The following is a 16,223-nucleotide window of genomic DNA, read 5'->3' as shown; positions in this document are numbered from 1 at the left end:
ATGACTTCTTCCCAAGATTTTTCCACTCTGAACTTTGTTGGATCTAGATTAGAGTTGATGAGATTTGACAGATTTGCTTGGTTTATGGCTTAAGGATGGAGGGTTGAGGTAAGGTCAGCTACTGGCTTCCTCCGAACAGGTTGATGGATAGGTTTATGGGTTGATTAAATTTACTGAAGCTGCGGAAGTACCTCGGAAACTCCTCTCTCTCTCTCATTCTGGATTTGACATAGCAATAAACTTTAGACTTTGTTGATTGTTTTGTTGCGAAGTGAAAGATTTCTTTGTACACATATGTACTATATAGAAATAAATCTTAAAAGTCACTTAATATTCTCTTTTCAATTATATATAATTAAGAATTTTGTTTGATTAATATTTAGTTATATAATTTATGTCTTCAAATTTATATTTAAAAAAATTCAGATAACAACACAACATACATATATGAATTATATTTATATTTTAAAATATTTTTAGATTTTGGATAAATCTTACTATTATTAATTTTAATCAATTATCTAATCAAATAAATTAATTTTTGTTTTTATTTTTACCTTAATTATATATTTTATTCATTAAGGATAGTATCGATATTAACCACTCTAACTTTTAACGTGAGAGCTCCGTTGCGTAAAATCACTTTGCAAATAATAGTATAGGTTAGTTAATTATTCTATACTGAGAAAATTATGTATTTAGAAATAATCAGATTTTATAATATTAAAACATAAGTTTTTAATAAATATTTTCTTATCCTAGTTATCTTTTTTTTTTTGCTAAATAAATATAAGGTGAATGAATTAATATGAACCTCCATAAATCAACTCCGTGGAATGGAAGATTTCCATGAAGAAATTAATTTGTCACATAGGTTCAAATTTATCCTAGTTATCTTGTACAAGAGATTCATAATTATCTTTCATAGGACTCGTGGATAATGTTATACAGTCACTAAACCTAGAAACGGGCTTATTATGAACTGATATGCATGAATATATTGAAAAAATGTGATTCGGTGTGGCATTAATTTGTAAATTAAGTTATTATCATGTTAAGAAGGGAAACACAGGTAATAAACTATATATTGTATTTGTCAAAAAAAAAACTATATATTGTAAGAGTAAATTTTAGAATGAAGACATCCTATATTCTTGCAAATTTGAAGATAAAATTCAGATTACCATTTAATAGTAACAGCTAAATTGGAATACGAGATCAAGTCATTTATAAGTTTTTCCAAAAAAAATCCACAAATATGGACATTGCATTGACTGTAAAGTCAATATGGAAAAGAAAAGGAAAAATCCACCTATCAGTGATGCACCAAACTTTTTCCGAGTGTATATATATGAACACATAACATATAACAGCATCAAAGAAAATAATTAAAAGATTCTTACAATAAGTCCAGCCAGCTAGATCTAATTCTTGTAATAAACTCGACCATATATAAACTGATATCGTTTGTCTTTCTTTCTTCCTCTTCCCCAGATCCTATTGGTCATGAGAAATTTGGCTCCTGTCATGACGCGGCGATGCTCTCATTGCAATCACAATGGTCACAACTCTAGGACATGTCCTAATCGTGTGGTGATGCTTTTTGGTGTAAGGCTCACTAAAGGTTCGATCACGAAAAGTGCTAATATGTGTAATCTTCTTAGCCATGGGCATGGGTCGGGTTCTCCGGGTGATATCTCTGACCATGTCGCTGGTGATGGTTTCGTTGCTGGCTCTTCCTCTAGCCGCGAGAGAAAGAAAGGTACCTCTATCTCTCTGATTCATATCCCATTTCTTATTGTTTATTGATTTTTTGGTTTTGTAGGAGCTCCATGGACAGAGGAAGAACATAGGATGTTTTTGTTAGGTTTAGAGAAGCTAGGTAAAGGTGATTGGAGAGGCATTTCTAGAAACTATGTGACGACGAGGACATCAACACAGGTTGCTAGCCATGCTCAGAAGTATTTTGTGAGACAATCCAATATGTCTCGTCGTACAAGACGTCATAGTGTCCTTGATATGATTCCTCATAAGGTTAGTGTGCGAACGCATTCTCATTTTAAGAGTGCTAATAGATACTGAACCAAAGGGTTCAAAAAGCTATAATGTGTTTGATTGAATAGACCATATGTGTAGCTTGGTTTGCATTTGAATAGAGATGATGGGGCTGGTCCAAAGATTGGCTTCTCACATGAACTTGATCTTGAAATGCAGGGAGGAGATATTCGGATGGTGGAAACAAAAATGCAAAGTGGTGATTTTGTTCACCAGACTTCCTCCATTCATGCACCATCCATCTTCGAAATCGAAGAACCTGAATCAACAAACTCTACCATTAGGGAACAGACCCCAACTATTCAACCTCAACCGCAACTACGTGGCTCGTTCCCGGTACTGTATCAAGCGTACCTCTCACCACATTACCCGTTTCCATTGTCAGTATGGACTGCTGGCTATGTTCATGAGCCAACCAAGAAAGAAGAAAGTCATGAGATTCTCAGACCAACTGCAGTGCACTCAAAAGATCCCATCGATGTCAGTGGGCTTCTTCGTATGACTGAGCTCAGCCTTGGAGAGTCAAACAAGAATGGAGAATCCGATCTCTCTTGTGCTAAAGCTAGGTGGAGGTTCAGAGACGAGACAGTCAGCATTTCACCTGAATCTAGCTCTGATAGTTCAGATATGATACATACGGTCTAAGGATTTGCGCAAGTGACTCCCTCTGGTTTGGAGGGTTTATTACAGTTTAATTCTTTGGTCACAAGTAATTCAAATAAGATTTGCTCTGTTAGTTTAGCTTTGGTTATCTATGGAAGTGAAAGAAAAAAGAAAAAAGAAAAAAGAAAAAAGAAAGAAATGAAAAGGGGAAAATAAATTATTATTTTTAGTAAATTGATTTTTAAGTTCTTTTTCATCATTGATTTTTGATATTTTGTATGTGTATTTTGTGCGCTTTATATTGCCTCTTGGGCATCTTTGTTACGACCAATCCCCAGCTCTAGGCCCAATTAACACAACATAATTATCTCAATAACGTTTGTAACTAGTATTTTGATTTTATAACTAACTAGGTGTTTAGCCCGCCACGCGGACATAATTATCTTACTAATATTTATTAATAAATGTAGTATTAATTTAAAGATCAACAAAATAATTTATTGTCATATCCTTACAATATCAATAACAAATTTAACATAAAACTATTTATATATTATACAATATTTCACTAAAATTTATATATATATATATATATATAAATTTATTTTATAAAATTAGAAACAATCATATGTGTGAATATTGTAGATTTCTCTTTATATTACAATTTTGTATGTGTTTTTACTTTTTAAATTTAAAATTTTCATTAATTATTAAGATCTTCAATTATGTCTATCAAAACATAGCTAATATATAAACTTATAACTATCTAGACTATTTAATGATTTTTTAATTCAGAATTCAAAATTTTAAATAATAAATATATGTTCTAAAATTTATCTACTGAAAGTTAATATTAGTTGGGATAATAGTACAATATAATTATACATGAATTGTTTTTATTAAAAAAACGTTTTTAAATGTTTTTATTATAACTAATTCATGTTTAATGATTAATTGTATAAAAATAAATAAATTATTCAATAAGGTAGTATCGATATTAACCACTCTAACTTTTAACGTGTGAGCTCCGTTGTGAAAAATCACTTCGCAAATAATAGTATAGATATTTTGATTTTTGACCCCAAAAAACTAATATTTTGATTTTATAACTAATATTTTTGATTTTATTTTTGTAATCAAATAAAAAAGAGAGATTAACTAAAATAGAATAAAAAGACATTATCATTGTCCCCTTGCCAAAAATCTTTGTTTTTGGTCTATTTTGGACTTAAGGGTACTCCTAACCTATTTAAATATTCATATAAATATTTCAAGTAAGATAATATGAAAAATATACTTCAATCTTCTTCTATCTTCTATACTATTAAAATTGAAATACATTTATTAACTAACCCTTAAAACTACAACTTAATTACCCAAAATGCACTGAAATATTTACTAATCCTAATTTTATGGCTTAAATTTGTTTTCCTAATTTAATTCATAACTAGATCTCGACCCGCACAACCGTGCGGGTGTTTGTTTTCATTTATTTTTATATAAAAAATTATTTTTTGATTCTAAATTGGTATATATTATAATATATATGAGGTGCGTCTATCATTTTCTTAAACATAATAATTTTGCCGTTAATTTTTTCTTGTTCAATATGTTGTTTCAAATTTTCACATGTATTTGTATCTTTTTATTTAATATATATTTTTGGAATATTATTTTTTATTTAACTTACCAATATATATATAAAGATTGAGCATGATCCGTCCTCTCAAGGATAGGTATATTTTTTGTTTTATATTTCTTTTAAATTTTAAATTTTCATATTTCATTTATTTAAGAAACTATTATATCAATTTAAATTAATATTAACATAAATATAATTAAAATTTTCAAATATAAAAATTAATTTAGTAAAAGAAAAATAAAACAAAAAATATACCCGCTCTTTCAAAAGACGATCAAAATCTAGTGTATTATTAAAAGTGTAGATTGTAATGCTATGTTAAATATTATTAGGTATTTAAAAAAATATTAGGTCAAAAAATAAAACATAGTTTTTAATAAAACACATTAGAAACCTTAGTTAAAATAAAATAATTTGACATAAACCGTCCACTAACATATGTATTCTATTTACCTATATAAAATAATTTGTTAATAATTTTATCAAGTGTTTGACCAAAATAAAATTATTAACAAGTGTTTTTTTTATTAACAAATGCTAATATCAAGATACGATCATGATTTATTTATTTGCCTATCTTATTAATCATATATATAACCATCGACTGATAATTAATTGACAAAAGTGGTTCCCTAGAATTGTGAATTATTTAAATTACACCAATATAAATCATTTATTAAGTATTTAAATTTGTGTTTGTTAATTAATCCTGATTTATAAGAATAATTTATTAGGAATGATATATTACTGAATCATATGTTTAGTAATTAATGAATGGTAAGTGATTCTAGTTAATGGTCTATTTTTAAAAAAATCACACATGAATCAAGGTTGTGACTTCTCTTTTAATATAATAGATTTCCTAAATATATTTTACAACAAATTCATAATAAATCTTAATTAATGTATGAAAATTCAAAATTCATATATTTAAGATCTTCTAAATATGGTTATTTGGTAATTTTCAAACTATTAAAAGATCTTACCCAATAACTTTAATAGATAGAATAATAACTTTGGTTAAGGGTCGGCGTTCGGGTATCCATTCAGGTTCGGTTATGGTTAATTCGGGTTTCAGATTTTCGGAGTCAAAAATTTCAGCTCCATTTGAGTATTTCTAAATTTTGGTCCGGGTTCGATTCAGATCTTTATGGGTTCGGATAATCCATTTAAATTATTTAAAATTTTAAAAATTTATATACTTTAAATTTCTCAAAATTTATAAAGAAAATATTGTATTACTTATAAATTTGAATAACATATGTAAAACACCTACATCTAACATTTAAATTAGTTTGGTTTGAAAATTTGGATAGAGAATCAATAGATATTTAAAAATATTTTTGGTATTTGGAGTACACTTTAGCTATTTTAGACATTTAATTTTGATTATTTTATATATTTTCAAGTACCTTATATACTTTGGATGTTTTTATTATACATTAAATCTAAAATAATTAATATATATATATACGTTTATAAGTCTATTTCAGATACATTCGGGTACCTGAAATACTTCGGTCCGGGTCGGATTCGGTTTTGGTTCTTTAAATACCAAAATTTTGAATCCATTTGGATATTTAACCAATTTCGGTTTAGATTTAATACTACTTTTTCAAAGCGGATTCGGTTCAATTTTTCGGATTCAGATGTTTTACCTGCCTTAACTTTGACAACAATAAAATGGATTTTCTGTGGCAAGCTTTATTTTGGCAAATAATAATAAGATAGATTTTTCAAATAATAATAAGATGGATTTTCAAAAAAGCAAAATTGAAAACTTTTTTATTTGTTAGAAAATATATTTTCCGTACCATGTTTTTTTAAAAGACTTAAACTTATTTAATAAGATGTATTTTAATTCAATAAGTTTAGTTCCATATTTTATGTTCAAGAATATTGTGTAAAGAGAAAAATACCAGAATATCACCAAACCAAGTTTTTGTCACAAAAATAATATCACAAGGAAGAAAATGACCAATTTTTTTTATTGAAGAGTAAATATGCATTTTAACCTTTGAATTAATTAATTTAATACCTAGAGTTTAGAGTTAAGGGGTGAGGTTTTAAGAATGTGTTCAAATTTTTAAAAATAAAAAATATATATTAAAAATTTCAAAACAAAATGTATTATTTTGATCATTTTACTTTTTTTAGTGTTATTTTGTGATAAAAATTTTAAAATTGCTGTTTGAGAGAATTGTTGTTGAATACACATGAGAAACAGTTATATTTTTAACAAAATATGAAGACTTGGTCAGCTAACGAATTGGTCAGGGAATGAAAGGAAAAACTGAAAAGGTTAAGTTTTCTGAAAATGAAACTAAAACTACTTTGCAAACTCTATCCCTAGAGCCAAATGTCCGGCGATATCCCGCCCACAAATCAAGCGACGGTAAGCGTTTCGCTCATCCTTCCTTGGATTTCTAATCCTCGAATCTCAGATTTTGTGACAAAGACTGATAATCTCTCTCTATTGATGTTGATGGCTCTAGCGATGAATTCCGATAGGATCAGCGAACTGCCAGATCCTTTACTAACTCAGATACTCTCCCACCTTCCCATCATCGACTCCGTCAAAACAAGCGTTCTATCGAAGAGATGGGAGTCTCTCTGGCCCAACGTCTCAACGCTTGACCTTAACGACAGAGACATCTCCCCACCTTACAAGAAACTATTCGCGAGCTTCATCGACTCCTTCCTCGAACACAACTTCGAATCGCGCCTCCAAAGGCTCGAGATCAAGTACGACGAGTGCAACGCGAACCCCTTCCCGATCAGCGAGTGGATCTCCACGGCCGTCGATCTCCGCGGGATCAAGCATCTCGTCGTCGAGATTCGGAATCCGATGTACGTCATCGATTTCACGCCTAAGAGTGTTTACAAGAGCGAGACGCTGGTGTCCTTGAGACTCGGGCGCGTTAGGGTTAGGAATCTGGTGGAGGTCGATGATGTTGTTTCTCTGCCTTGTCTTAAGATCATGCGTCTAGAGAATGTTTGTTATGGTAAAGAAGGTGATTTGTGTGTGGAGAAGCTTATCTCCGGTTGTCCGGTTCTTGAAGATCTTGATTTGGTGAGGAAGTGTAATGATCTTGTGAAGACTCTGCGTGTGAGGTCTCGGAGTTTGAAGATGTTTCGTTTAGAGTTTCGTTTGGGGATGGGTGGTGGTACTGAGTATGAGGTTGAGATTGATGCTCCAGCGCTGGAGTATATGAGTTTTAAAGATAGTCAGTCTGATAGGATTGTGGTGAAGAACTTGAGCTCCTTGGTAAAGATTGATGTTGATAGTGAGTTTAATGTTAAGGTTGGGGACGGTGAGATTGATCTTACAAAGAGTGATACTATCCGTGATTTTCTCATTGGGGTTTCTAGTGTAAGACAGATGATCATCTCTGAGCCTACTCTAGAGGTATTTAGTATTTGATGATTATATCTAACACAATTGTATATTTTATGAAATGATTGTTACATATAAACTTGTCTTTCTTCTCCCAGATCCTGTATCGTTATTCCAAACTGGTACCAGTTGCTGAATTTCAGAGGTTACATCATTTGCAAGCTGCGTTTTCAAGCTCATCGTTACTGTTTCTGCCAGCCTTTCTTGAGAGCTGCCCAAATCTGAAAAACCTAGTCTTGGTAAGAATATGTTCTTTGATTTGACTAACGATTTTTTGAATGGAACTATGGTAAACTCATCTTTTGTTGTTTGCAGGACTTTTCTGTTTCAACGGAGTCAGAGCAGATCAACCTTACCGATGTACCTCGCTGTTTAAGATCGACTTTGGAGTGTGTTGAGATTAACAAACTGATTATGAGGGAAGAAACTGGGATAAAACTAGTGAATTACTTTCTTGAGAATGCAGCAGTACTCAAGAAACTTTCTTTGAGTTTCACTGATTCTCCTATGGCCGACGAGGATCTAGATATCTACAAGGGGCTTCTTACACCTATAAAGCGTTCTCGCATATGTCAAGTTTTCATCAGCTGATGATGCTGGTGTGGGCACGTGAGCATTTGTCACTGAGGAGGGAATGATCAATTCTCGTGAAACTGCATTTCGTTGGTAAGATCTATTAGGATTTGAACTTGGGAATTAAAAGAACAAGACCGTGATGGGGAAGAACACATGAGGCTCCTGATTTCACTTACGGTTTGCAGAACAACCTCTCTCTGAGAACAAGTGATTATAGTAACAATGGACAATCTCTGCCTTTAAGAGACTGGTCTATATCTAATTATATAGTATTGACTGGAGCAAATCGCACTCTTGCTCTTCGTAATTATATAGTATTTTCTGTTCTTTTTCAGATTGAATTCTGATTTGGATTCTTCACTCTGGGGGTGTTGCACTGTTATTATATTATATATTCGGTTTCATTCAGTAATCAATGCAATTATGCAATAATTGTATACTTGATAAAATACAATTCTTGGAGAAGAGTTTCAATGTATATCATCATTAAAAATATGTCATATAAAATAAATTGTGCACTTGTGTTAAATATTATATATATAATATTAAAAATCATATTCCTAACCTAAAATAAATTTATTTGTAATTATACATGAAGAATATCAGAATGACAAATGAATTTATACTAATAATGAATTTATCCGTAAAATCACAAATGCTATCAAAATAATAATTTTATCGAATATAATGACAAGTCATCAACTAAATCCATATTTTTGTTAAAATAATGATTAAACCTAACCTTATTAAACATATTATTTTTAATGAAAATGAGTAACCAAACTAATAAATAGATATTAACAATATCTACCGATAATATCTTCATTACGTTATCTTATATTTAGTTTATGATTTAGTGATTTATATTATAGCCATTTTCACTAATTTTTACTGAAAAATAATCCAAATAGAGATTATTATAATATTAAAATTAACATTAAAGGTACAACATCATTGAAAATATGTCGTAAAATATAAACTGTATATTTATTTTAACTATAATATATATATATATATATAATTAAAAACTATATTCCTAACCTAAAATAAATTAATTTGTAATTATGCATGAATAACGTAAAAATAACAAATGAATTTATCTGTAAAATCATGAATATTATCAAAATATATTTGAAACCAAAATAATAAATACTATATAAGGACAAAATGAAAATTAACTTTAATTTTTGAATTCGGAGGCACGAAAAACTATGATTAAAATACTAAATAACATTAAAAATTTGACAAATAATAAAAATATATAAATATAATCTAAGAGAATAATACATAGGTAATGTTTTATAATTTATTATTTTGTGTTTAGGTCTCACTGTTTTTAAAATCTAAGGATGTTTTTTTATGTCCTATGGTTGTGTTTGTTTATAATCATTTCAGTGCCACTGGATATCTTTTCATTCCACAAATAAAATAAGTGTCTAATTTCAAATCTAAATTTTCTAATTTGATTATAATTAGAAAAAACAAAATTGATCCAAAATATACATCTCGTAAATAAAATCTGAAATAAAATAACATAATTTAATACATTAGTTACCAATATGAATATTAATGTTTTATAATATTAATTTTAAATTTATATCTAATTTAATATTTTTATAAATATAAATATTAAATTGAAAGTTATTAGGTATATATATATATATATATATATATATATATATATACTGTGCAAAGTGCGGGCCATCAAATACTAGTATACTACTTAAGTAAAATTAGTTAAAAAAAAAGAAACAAAATCATGTTTTTTTTTTGTTTTTGGCCTTATTTAATTGTAAGGGGAATCCAAAAGAATAGGAATTTTGGTTTTAATGAAGAAATTAATTTAAAAAAAAAAAATCAATTTTCCTAAAAAATAAGAAATCTGTTTGACCAAAATCATGGATAAAAACAGTTTTTTGGAAAATCAAAATCCAAAAAAATCTATAAAAAATCGTCCTCTCATCTTTTTCGTCGACCTAAACCTAGATTCCATATATCACTCAGAAACTCAACATCTAGGATAGCGACTTCTCCGGCAGTTCAAATCAGCGGTCAGTTCTTCACACCCGAATTCGTCCCTCGATATATATTTTTAGGTATAACTCCTCCTTCGATATGAAAGCTTGAACCCTAATTTATGTATTTTTATGCATGATGTAGTCAATGATGGGTTGCGATAGAATCAGTCAGTTGCCGGATTATTTGCTAGCTCAAATACTCTCACACCTTCCGATCAAAGATTGTGCTAAGACAAGTGTCTTGTCTAAAAGTTGGGAATTTACATGGCTACATGTTACCGTATTGGACTTAGACGCCAATGACTTCGTTTATGACGTAAAAGCCTTACCTCGTATGCTGGACATGTTTCTAAAGTTTAACCGCGGATCTTGTCTACGAAAATTCAAGATAAAGTATCAAAAAAGGAGCGATGTCTGTAGCCAGAGAGTCATGGAGTGGATAGACGAAGTGGTTCATCGCCAAGTTCAACATCTAGAAGTTGAGAAGGAAATGTCTGAGGTAAAGACTGCAGATTTCATGCCTAAGTATCTGTATGTGAGCAAGACGTTGGTGTCTTTAAAGCTGGTAAACGTAGGGCTTGAGAGTCCCAAGTTTGATATTTCTCTACCTAGTCTCAAGACCATGCATCTAGAAAATATATTTTACGAGGGTAATGGTCTTTTGATCATGCAGAGGCTCCTCTTAGCTTCTCCTGTTCTTGAAGATCTTACCATGGTAAGCCTTTTTTTATGATAAGATATAAATTCTTGCCTAAGATCTGTTAAAATTTAATTTAGTGATGTTGTAAACTCAGTTTGTTTTCGTTTATTTGTTTGCAGGACGTTCCTCTTTCCTGGAAGCCAAAGAAAGTTGTCTTAAAAAAGGTTCCTCGGTGTTTATCATTGACTCTAGAGCATGTTAGGATTAACAAATTGACTCTAGAGGGAACTGGGACTGAAGCAGTGAAATATTTTCTTAAGAATTCAGCAGTACTCAAGAAACTGATTGTAAGTTTTAAGGATCTTTCTATTAGACACGAAGAGACTTTATACAGGAAGCTTATTACGGCCAAAAAGCTTTCTCCAAGATGTCAGGTACTCGTCTATTGACACGCGATTCTAATCAGTTGTGAACATTGCATGTTTTTATCTAACATTCGAGTGGAATTCATCTATTTAATTTGGTTTGATCAAGTTTGTTCTACTTGGATTATTTAACTATGTGGATGATCTTATATGTTCAAGTCTTAAAGATTATTCAGTTAGATTGTTTCCCCTATCTTCTCTTCAAAACAGGAAGTAACTAGTTTAATCTCCTCTGGTATCTGTTCTAATTTCGTCATCCGCAGCTAGTAATTCACATTCTCGAAAAAAGATAACAGGGAAGGAGTAATACTGTAATACTTGCCGAGCAATTGGGCACTGAAACAGTGTGATTAACAGTTCCAGTCTCTTCATCTCATATAAGACATCCATCATAAGATTTCAACCTCGTCTCGTTAGATGTTATATAACCGTAACTAAATGCTCCTGCTAAAACTTTCCTAATGAATACTTTATTTTTTGGAGCTGATTCATTGCTCTACACATTCACAATAACTGGTTTCAGTCAAGGACTTGTGCCTTGTTTCTTACTTATCAGCTCGTGCCTGATTCACTTAGTAAATTCTACATTTTTTGTTCCATGATCCATCCTAATAAAAAGAATCTTTATACATCAAAGTAGGAAAATAACTCAAAGAGTAAGAATACGTCACTGTTCAATGAGAGCATCTTCAACAGAAGTTTCTGATAAGTTTTTCTCAATAATGTAATAAAAAAGTAAGAATAGAGGACAAAAGTAGAAGAGAATTTTCCTTAGGAGTCTGGTTTTTATTGGTTGTCAAAAAAAGGTAACACATGCTAATCTTGTTAAAACATCAAGTCCTATATTCTTAAAATTGTTTTTTGTTTTTGGAAAAGCTCTAAGAATATCATCATTAGACTGTGTAAGTTGCTTTCAACAATTTTACATCTTATTTTTTTTCTTTTAACATTCCACATCATCAGTGGTTAGGCCTATTATTAAGTTCTTGCAGATATCAAGCAAGAGACACTTAAAATCTATTTTCTTTCTTTTGGTGTTTCAAAAAAAGAATATTTCACATCATATTTTCTCTCTTCCTCTTAATTACTTGACACCCTTTTTCTTTTACTCTCAGTTTCCTGTAATATTTAATATTTACCAATCACACTATGTTAAAACTCTTCAGGTGTTAATATGTTTCTGTACAAAGCTGTGGATTGTAATCATCCATGAATTAAAAAGGGGAGTCAGATTAATGCACTTTGATCGCAATCTCCGTTTCAGTAAAAAACATGCACGTCATCGAATATGCAAATAACGTAATTTGACGAATTGTCGTATGTGAGAGCTGAGAAGTCTCTAGATAAGCCCATTTTACTGTATTGTTGTTGACTTTCTAGGATCTCTGATTCTCTGTTATCTTTTCACATGAAAGATGTCGAAAAAATTTCAGAGAATACCAACATTTGTCAAAAGATAAGACTTTTTTTTTCACTCTAATCCAATTAGCCTCTTCTGCCCGCCGAAGTTGACTCGATGTAATCCTTTATTACTTACCACCAAAGAAAACAGTTGAAGACTCGCTACATCACACTTGCCAATTTTCTTACATTCGTAATTGTAATCACCCTTTTTATAATTTATATACTCACTCTTGATCAATTTCTCACTTAATTTTGCTTGTCGAGATTGTAAAAGTATCATAGATGTAAGATCATCAACAGGCAACAGCTGAAGTTATTAAATGTTGTTGCACCTTGATTTAAGTATGTTCTAGTTTTATAATGTTCTGAAACTTGTGTTTCCTACTTTCCGGTGAAGATCAGCAATGGCTGCATCATCAGCTAACGAGATTTCAGATAAACCTCGAAGAGCCGCAACATCATTCCGCAACTTTGTTTCACAGAATCATGATTCTCAGTTTCCAGCTGAATCAGGAAGATACCATTTGTACATCTCTTACGCTTGTCCATGGGCTTCTAGATGCCTCGCAGTCTTAAAACTCAAAGGACTTGATAAAGCAATAAGCTTCACAGTCAGTTCATATATCATTTTTTCTAGACATATCCATTACAATTTTCACGGAACATAATGTGACCGGTCTTATTCTTTATTAGTCTGTTCAACCTCTCTGGAGAAAAACAAAAGAAAACGATGAGCATATGTGATGGGTTTTTCTCGATTCAGATACGGAGGTTCCTGGAGCTGAGCGAGACAATATCAACGGTGCGAAAAGCGTTAGAGAACTTTATGACATTGCTAGCTTGAACTACACTGGCAAATACACTGTTCCTGTAAGTCACTAATTATTTAATATACATGGTGTGTCCTTATTTTAAGTCTAGTTCTGTTACTTTATTACTTTCATTGTTTGAGGTAGGTTCTTTGGGATAAGAAACTTAAGACTATAGTTACCAATGAGAGCTCTGAGATACTTCGAATGTTCAGCACCGAGTTCAATCATATTGCGGAAAACCCTTGTCTTGATCTTTATCCTCCCAACCTCCGATCATTAATCAGTGAGACCAACGAATGGGTACACCATGGGATAAATAACGGTGTTTACAAATGTGGGTTCGCTACAACTCAAACAGCATATGATGAGGTAAAGCAACTTTGCAGCTTGCTATCGATATGGTATTAGAAAAGATTGATTCCAACAAGTTTTGTTTTCTCTTTATAGGCAGTGAAGCAATTGTTCGATGCATTGGACATATGTGAAGAAATACTCCAAAAACAACGGTTTCTTTGTGGAAACACTTTGACTGAACCAGATATTCGGTTATTTGTCACTCTCATAAGATTTGACGAGGTTTTTTTTATATGCTCAACTAGTTGTTATGTTTTGGGTTTGTATCTATGCTTTGTTGAATTACCATATGTTTGTGTTATAGGCTTACGTGGTGATCTTCAAATGCAATAAAAGACTCATAAGGGAGTACTCAAATCTCTTTAACTACATGAAAGATATCTATCAAATCCCCGGGTTGAGCAGTACAGTGAATATGGACCATATAAAGCAAAATTACTATGGAAGCTTTCCTTCTATAAACCCTCTTGGGATTGTAGCTCATGGACCGAACATTGATCACTCTTTGTCTCATGACCGACATAGATTCTCCTAATATTGGTGAATGTGCGTCTCTTTCTTCTTCAGAAACCTTGTTTTACATTTGACCTATTAGTTTATATGCGTGCGTCTGTTGTGTGTTAGTGTTGTAAAATTCAAGTCATGTTTTGGTTTATGTTTTGCATTGTGAGCAACAATTATGTTTTTAGTCTTAATAACCTTCGTATATGGAACTGAATATTATTATATATGTAAACCGAAGTCCCGAAATACAGTATGAGAGTATATGACCAGAACAACTGTTTTTAACTATAAAACTAAACTTGGTAAAGAAGAAAACAACACTACTACAAATAAACATTTATAAATTGTATAAAATAAAATAAAACATTTCTTTTTGGTTTGCATATGAGAAAATTTGTTATTTATAGAGATTTCTGGATTCCACTCCTTGAAGATTTGCTTCTCTTTATAGTTGTATTGCAGGGACCGTGAAACCTCCTTGTCGGCTAGCTTCTCTTGGGTTTCCTCTCACGGCCACATGATCCAGAAATCTTTGTATCAGGACGACAATTGACTCTATGAAATGGTAATCTGCCGTGTCACTGTCGTACCATACAAGTGAGAGATATCAACATGCTTGTTCAAACTGTTATCCGCTTCTGACCGAAATTAGAATTTGAACTAGTAACATACTTAAGACATACCAAGAATAGAGAATATAAAACAGAGAATATAAAGGATAAAAACAAATAATCAACCTTTGTTCTGCTAGGGGCATGCCTCTTATGTTAGCAATGGCAGTGCCGGTCCCAGCATTTTGTGGGCTGGAAGCTAAAATAATATATTGGGCCTGTTGATTAACACATTTAAGAGATAAATAAGGAAATATTGATTTGGGCAAAGAAATATTCGTAACTCATGACCTGTTCTCAGGGCAGTAGTAACCACAACCAACTCAACTAACAGACAACTAAAACAAATCGCGGCCGAAATTCTATTTATTTTTGGTCGGCCGGAAGCAGCTGCTTCCTTTGCTTACTTTCAAGGCCGGCTCTGGCAATGGTAACTAAAGCTTCCTCCCATTTCTGAGTTCTTTCTAGCTGGTGTAGATGTCTGCGCTGCAAATCTCTAAACCTATAGCCAAAGTCTCCTCTAAGTTCTTTCACAACCAAATGATCAAGATCGTAGAAGATGGGAATCACTATGAGACGGCCTTGATCCCTAAGTTCCTTCATCGTGGCCAGCGCATCCAAGCTCCTATCTGAGTCGGCGTAATTCTTTGAGAAGATTACCATTGCGATCTTGGACTCTTCAATCCTGGTCAATAGGCTAGCTAGGTCTGTGTTCAAGAACTCGTTCTCGTCTAAGAAAACATTTATATTCGCTCTTCTCAAAGCAGGGTCGAGAAAGCTTACGAAGTGGTTGCGCACATCCTGTCCCTGGAAGCTGATGAAAACTTGAGGCCCTATTCGGGTTGCAACCGTTGAAGTAGCAGCCATGTGTGAGCTTTTGGGGGAAGATAAAGCAGAAACAGAGTTTTTGTTGATTGTTGTTTGACCTTGTGTGTTTTGCAAAGTTGTTTTGAACGCAAAAGGATAATCCAACGTCTTAATATAATTAAAAGGGTGGGTAATGTTTTTTTTTGGGTGTAAATGTCAAGAGTTAATACTGTATTTAAGTTGTCAACATGTATAATTTTATCTTTAAAGCATGTCAATAACTTGTCATTGAAATTTGAATTGGTCGTTTAACTCTATCGGCATCCCCGGTCAAAACCTAGTATTTCTTATTAGAACCGGTTCAGCATATTTATG

At 31.8% G+C, this 16,223-nt stretch overlaps 3 protein-coding genes and 2 pseudogenes across 6 annotated transcripts; 4 read left to right on the top strand and 1 right to left on the bottom strand.

Annotated features, from left to right (window-relative positions):
- Positions 1-1,499: 1,499 nt before the first annotated feature.
- Positions 1,500-2,700, top strand: LOC108850451 (transcription factor KUA1-like; annotated as a pseudogene).
- A 3,852-nt stretch (positions 2,701-6,552) lies between these two features.
- Positions 6,553-8,681, top strand: LOC108848574 (putative F-box/FBD/LRR-repeat protein At5g44950). Its single transcript, XM_018621969.2, has 4 exons — positions 6,553-6,695; positions 6,796-7,709; positions 7,796-7,936; positions 8,013-8,681. The coding sequence occupies exons 1-4, from the start codon at positions 6,581-6,583 to the stop codon at positions 8,286-8,288; spliced, it is 1,446 nt and encodes a 481-aa protein (XP_018477471.1). The 5' UTR covers positions 6,553-6,580; the 3' UTR covers positions 8,289-8,681.
- A 1,517-nt stretch (positions 8,682-10,198) lies between these two features.
- On the top strand, positions 10,199-11,564 carry LOC108850449 (putative F-box/FBD/LRR-repeat protein At5g44950). Of its 2 annotated transcripts, none has more exons than XM_018623982.2 (3): positions 10,199-10,324; positions 10,434-11,006; positions 11,111-11,558. In XM_018623982.2, exons 2-3 carry the CDS (start codon positions 10,437-10,439, stop codon positions 11,378-11,380), a joined length of 840 nt encoding a protein of 279 aa, XP_018479484.1. In that variant the 5' UTR covers positions 10,199-10,324; positions 10,434-10,436; the 3' UTR covers positions 11,381-11,558. The 2 variants fall into 2 exon arrangements, with proteins under 2 accessions (XP_018479484.1, XP_056863419.1); XM_057007439.1 differs by having other exon boundaries at positions 10,234-10,369; positions 11,111-11,564.
- A 1,234-nt stretch (positions 11,565-12,798) lies between these two features.
- LOC108849575 (uncharacterized) lies at positions 12,799-14,632 on the top strand (annotated as a pseudogene).
- LOC108849576 (protein PHLOEM PROTEIN 2-LIKE A6-like) lies at positions 14,633-15,986 on the bottom strand. Of its 3 annotated transcripts, none has more exons than XR_008944477.1 (3): positions 15,333-15,986; positions 15,168-15,259; positions 14,633-15,011 (listed from the first exon to the last, which is right to left on the bottom strand). XR_008944477.1 is itself a non-coding variant. In XM_018623135.2 (3 exons), the coding sequence occupies exons 1-2, from the start codon at positions 15,906-15,908 to the stop codon at positions 15,198-15,200; spliced, it is 522 nt and encodes a 173-aa protein (XP_018478637.1). In that variant the 5' UTR covers positions 15,909-15,986; the 3' UTR covers positions 14,633-15,011; positions 15,168-15,197. The 3 variants fall into 3 exon arrangements, 2 of the variants coding, with proteins under 2 accessions (XP_018478637.1, XP_018478639.1); XM_018623135.2 differs by having other exon boundaries at positions 15,449-15,986; XM_018623137.2 differs by having other exon boundaries at positions 15,825-15,986.
- Positions 15,987-16,223: the final 237 nt, after the last annotated feature.

The sequence above is a fragment of the Raphanus sativus genome, chromosome 4 (assembly GCF_000801105.2).
Source record: "Raphanus sativus cultivar WK10039 chromosome 4, ASM80110v3, whole genome shotgun sequence".
Classification (NCBI taxonomy): Eukaryota; Viridiplantae; Streptophyta; class Magnoliopsida; order Brassicales; family Brassicaceae; genus Raphanus; species Raphanus sativus.
This window is presented reverse-complemented; position numbering and strand designations above follow the sequence as displayed.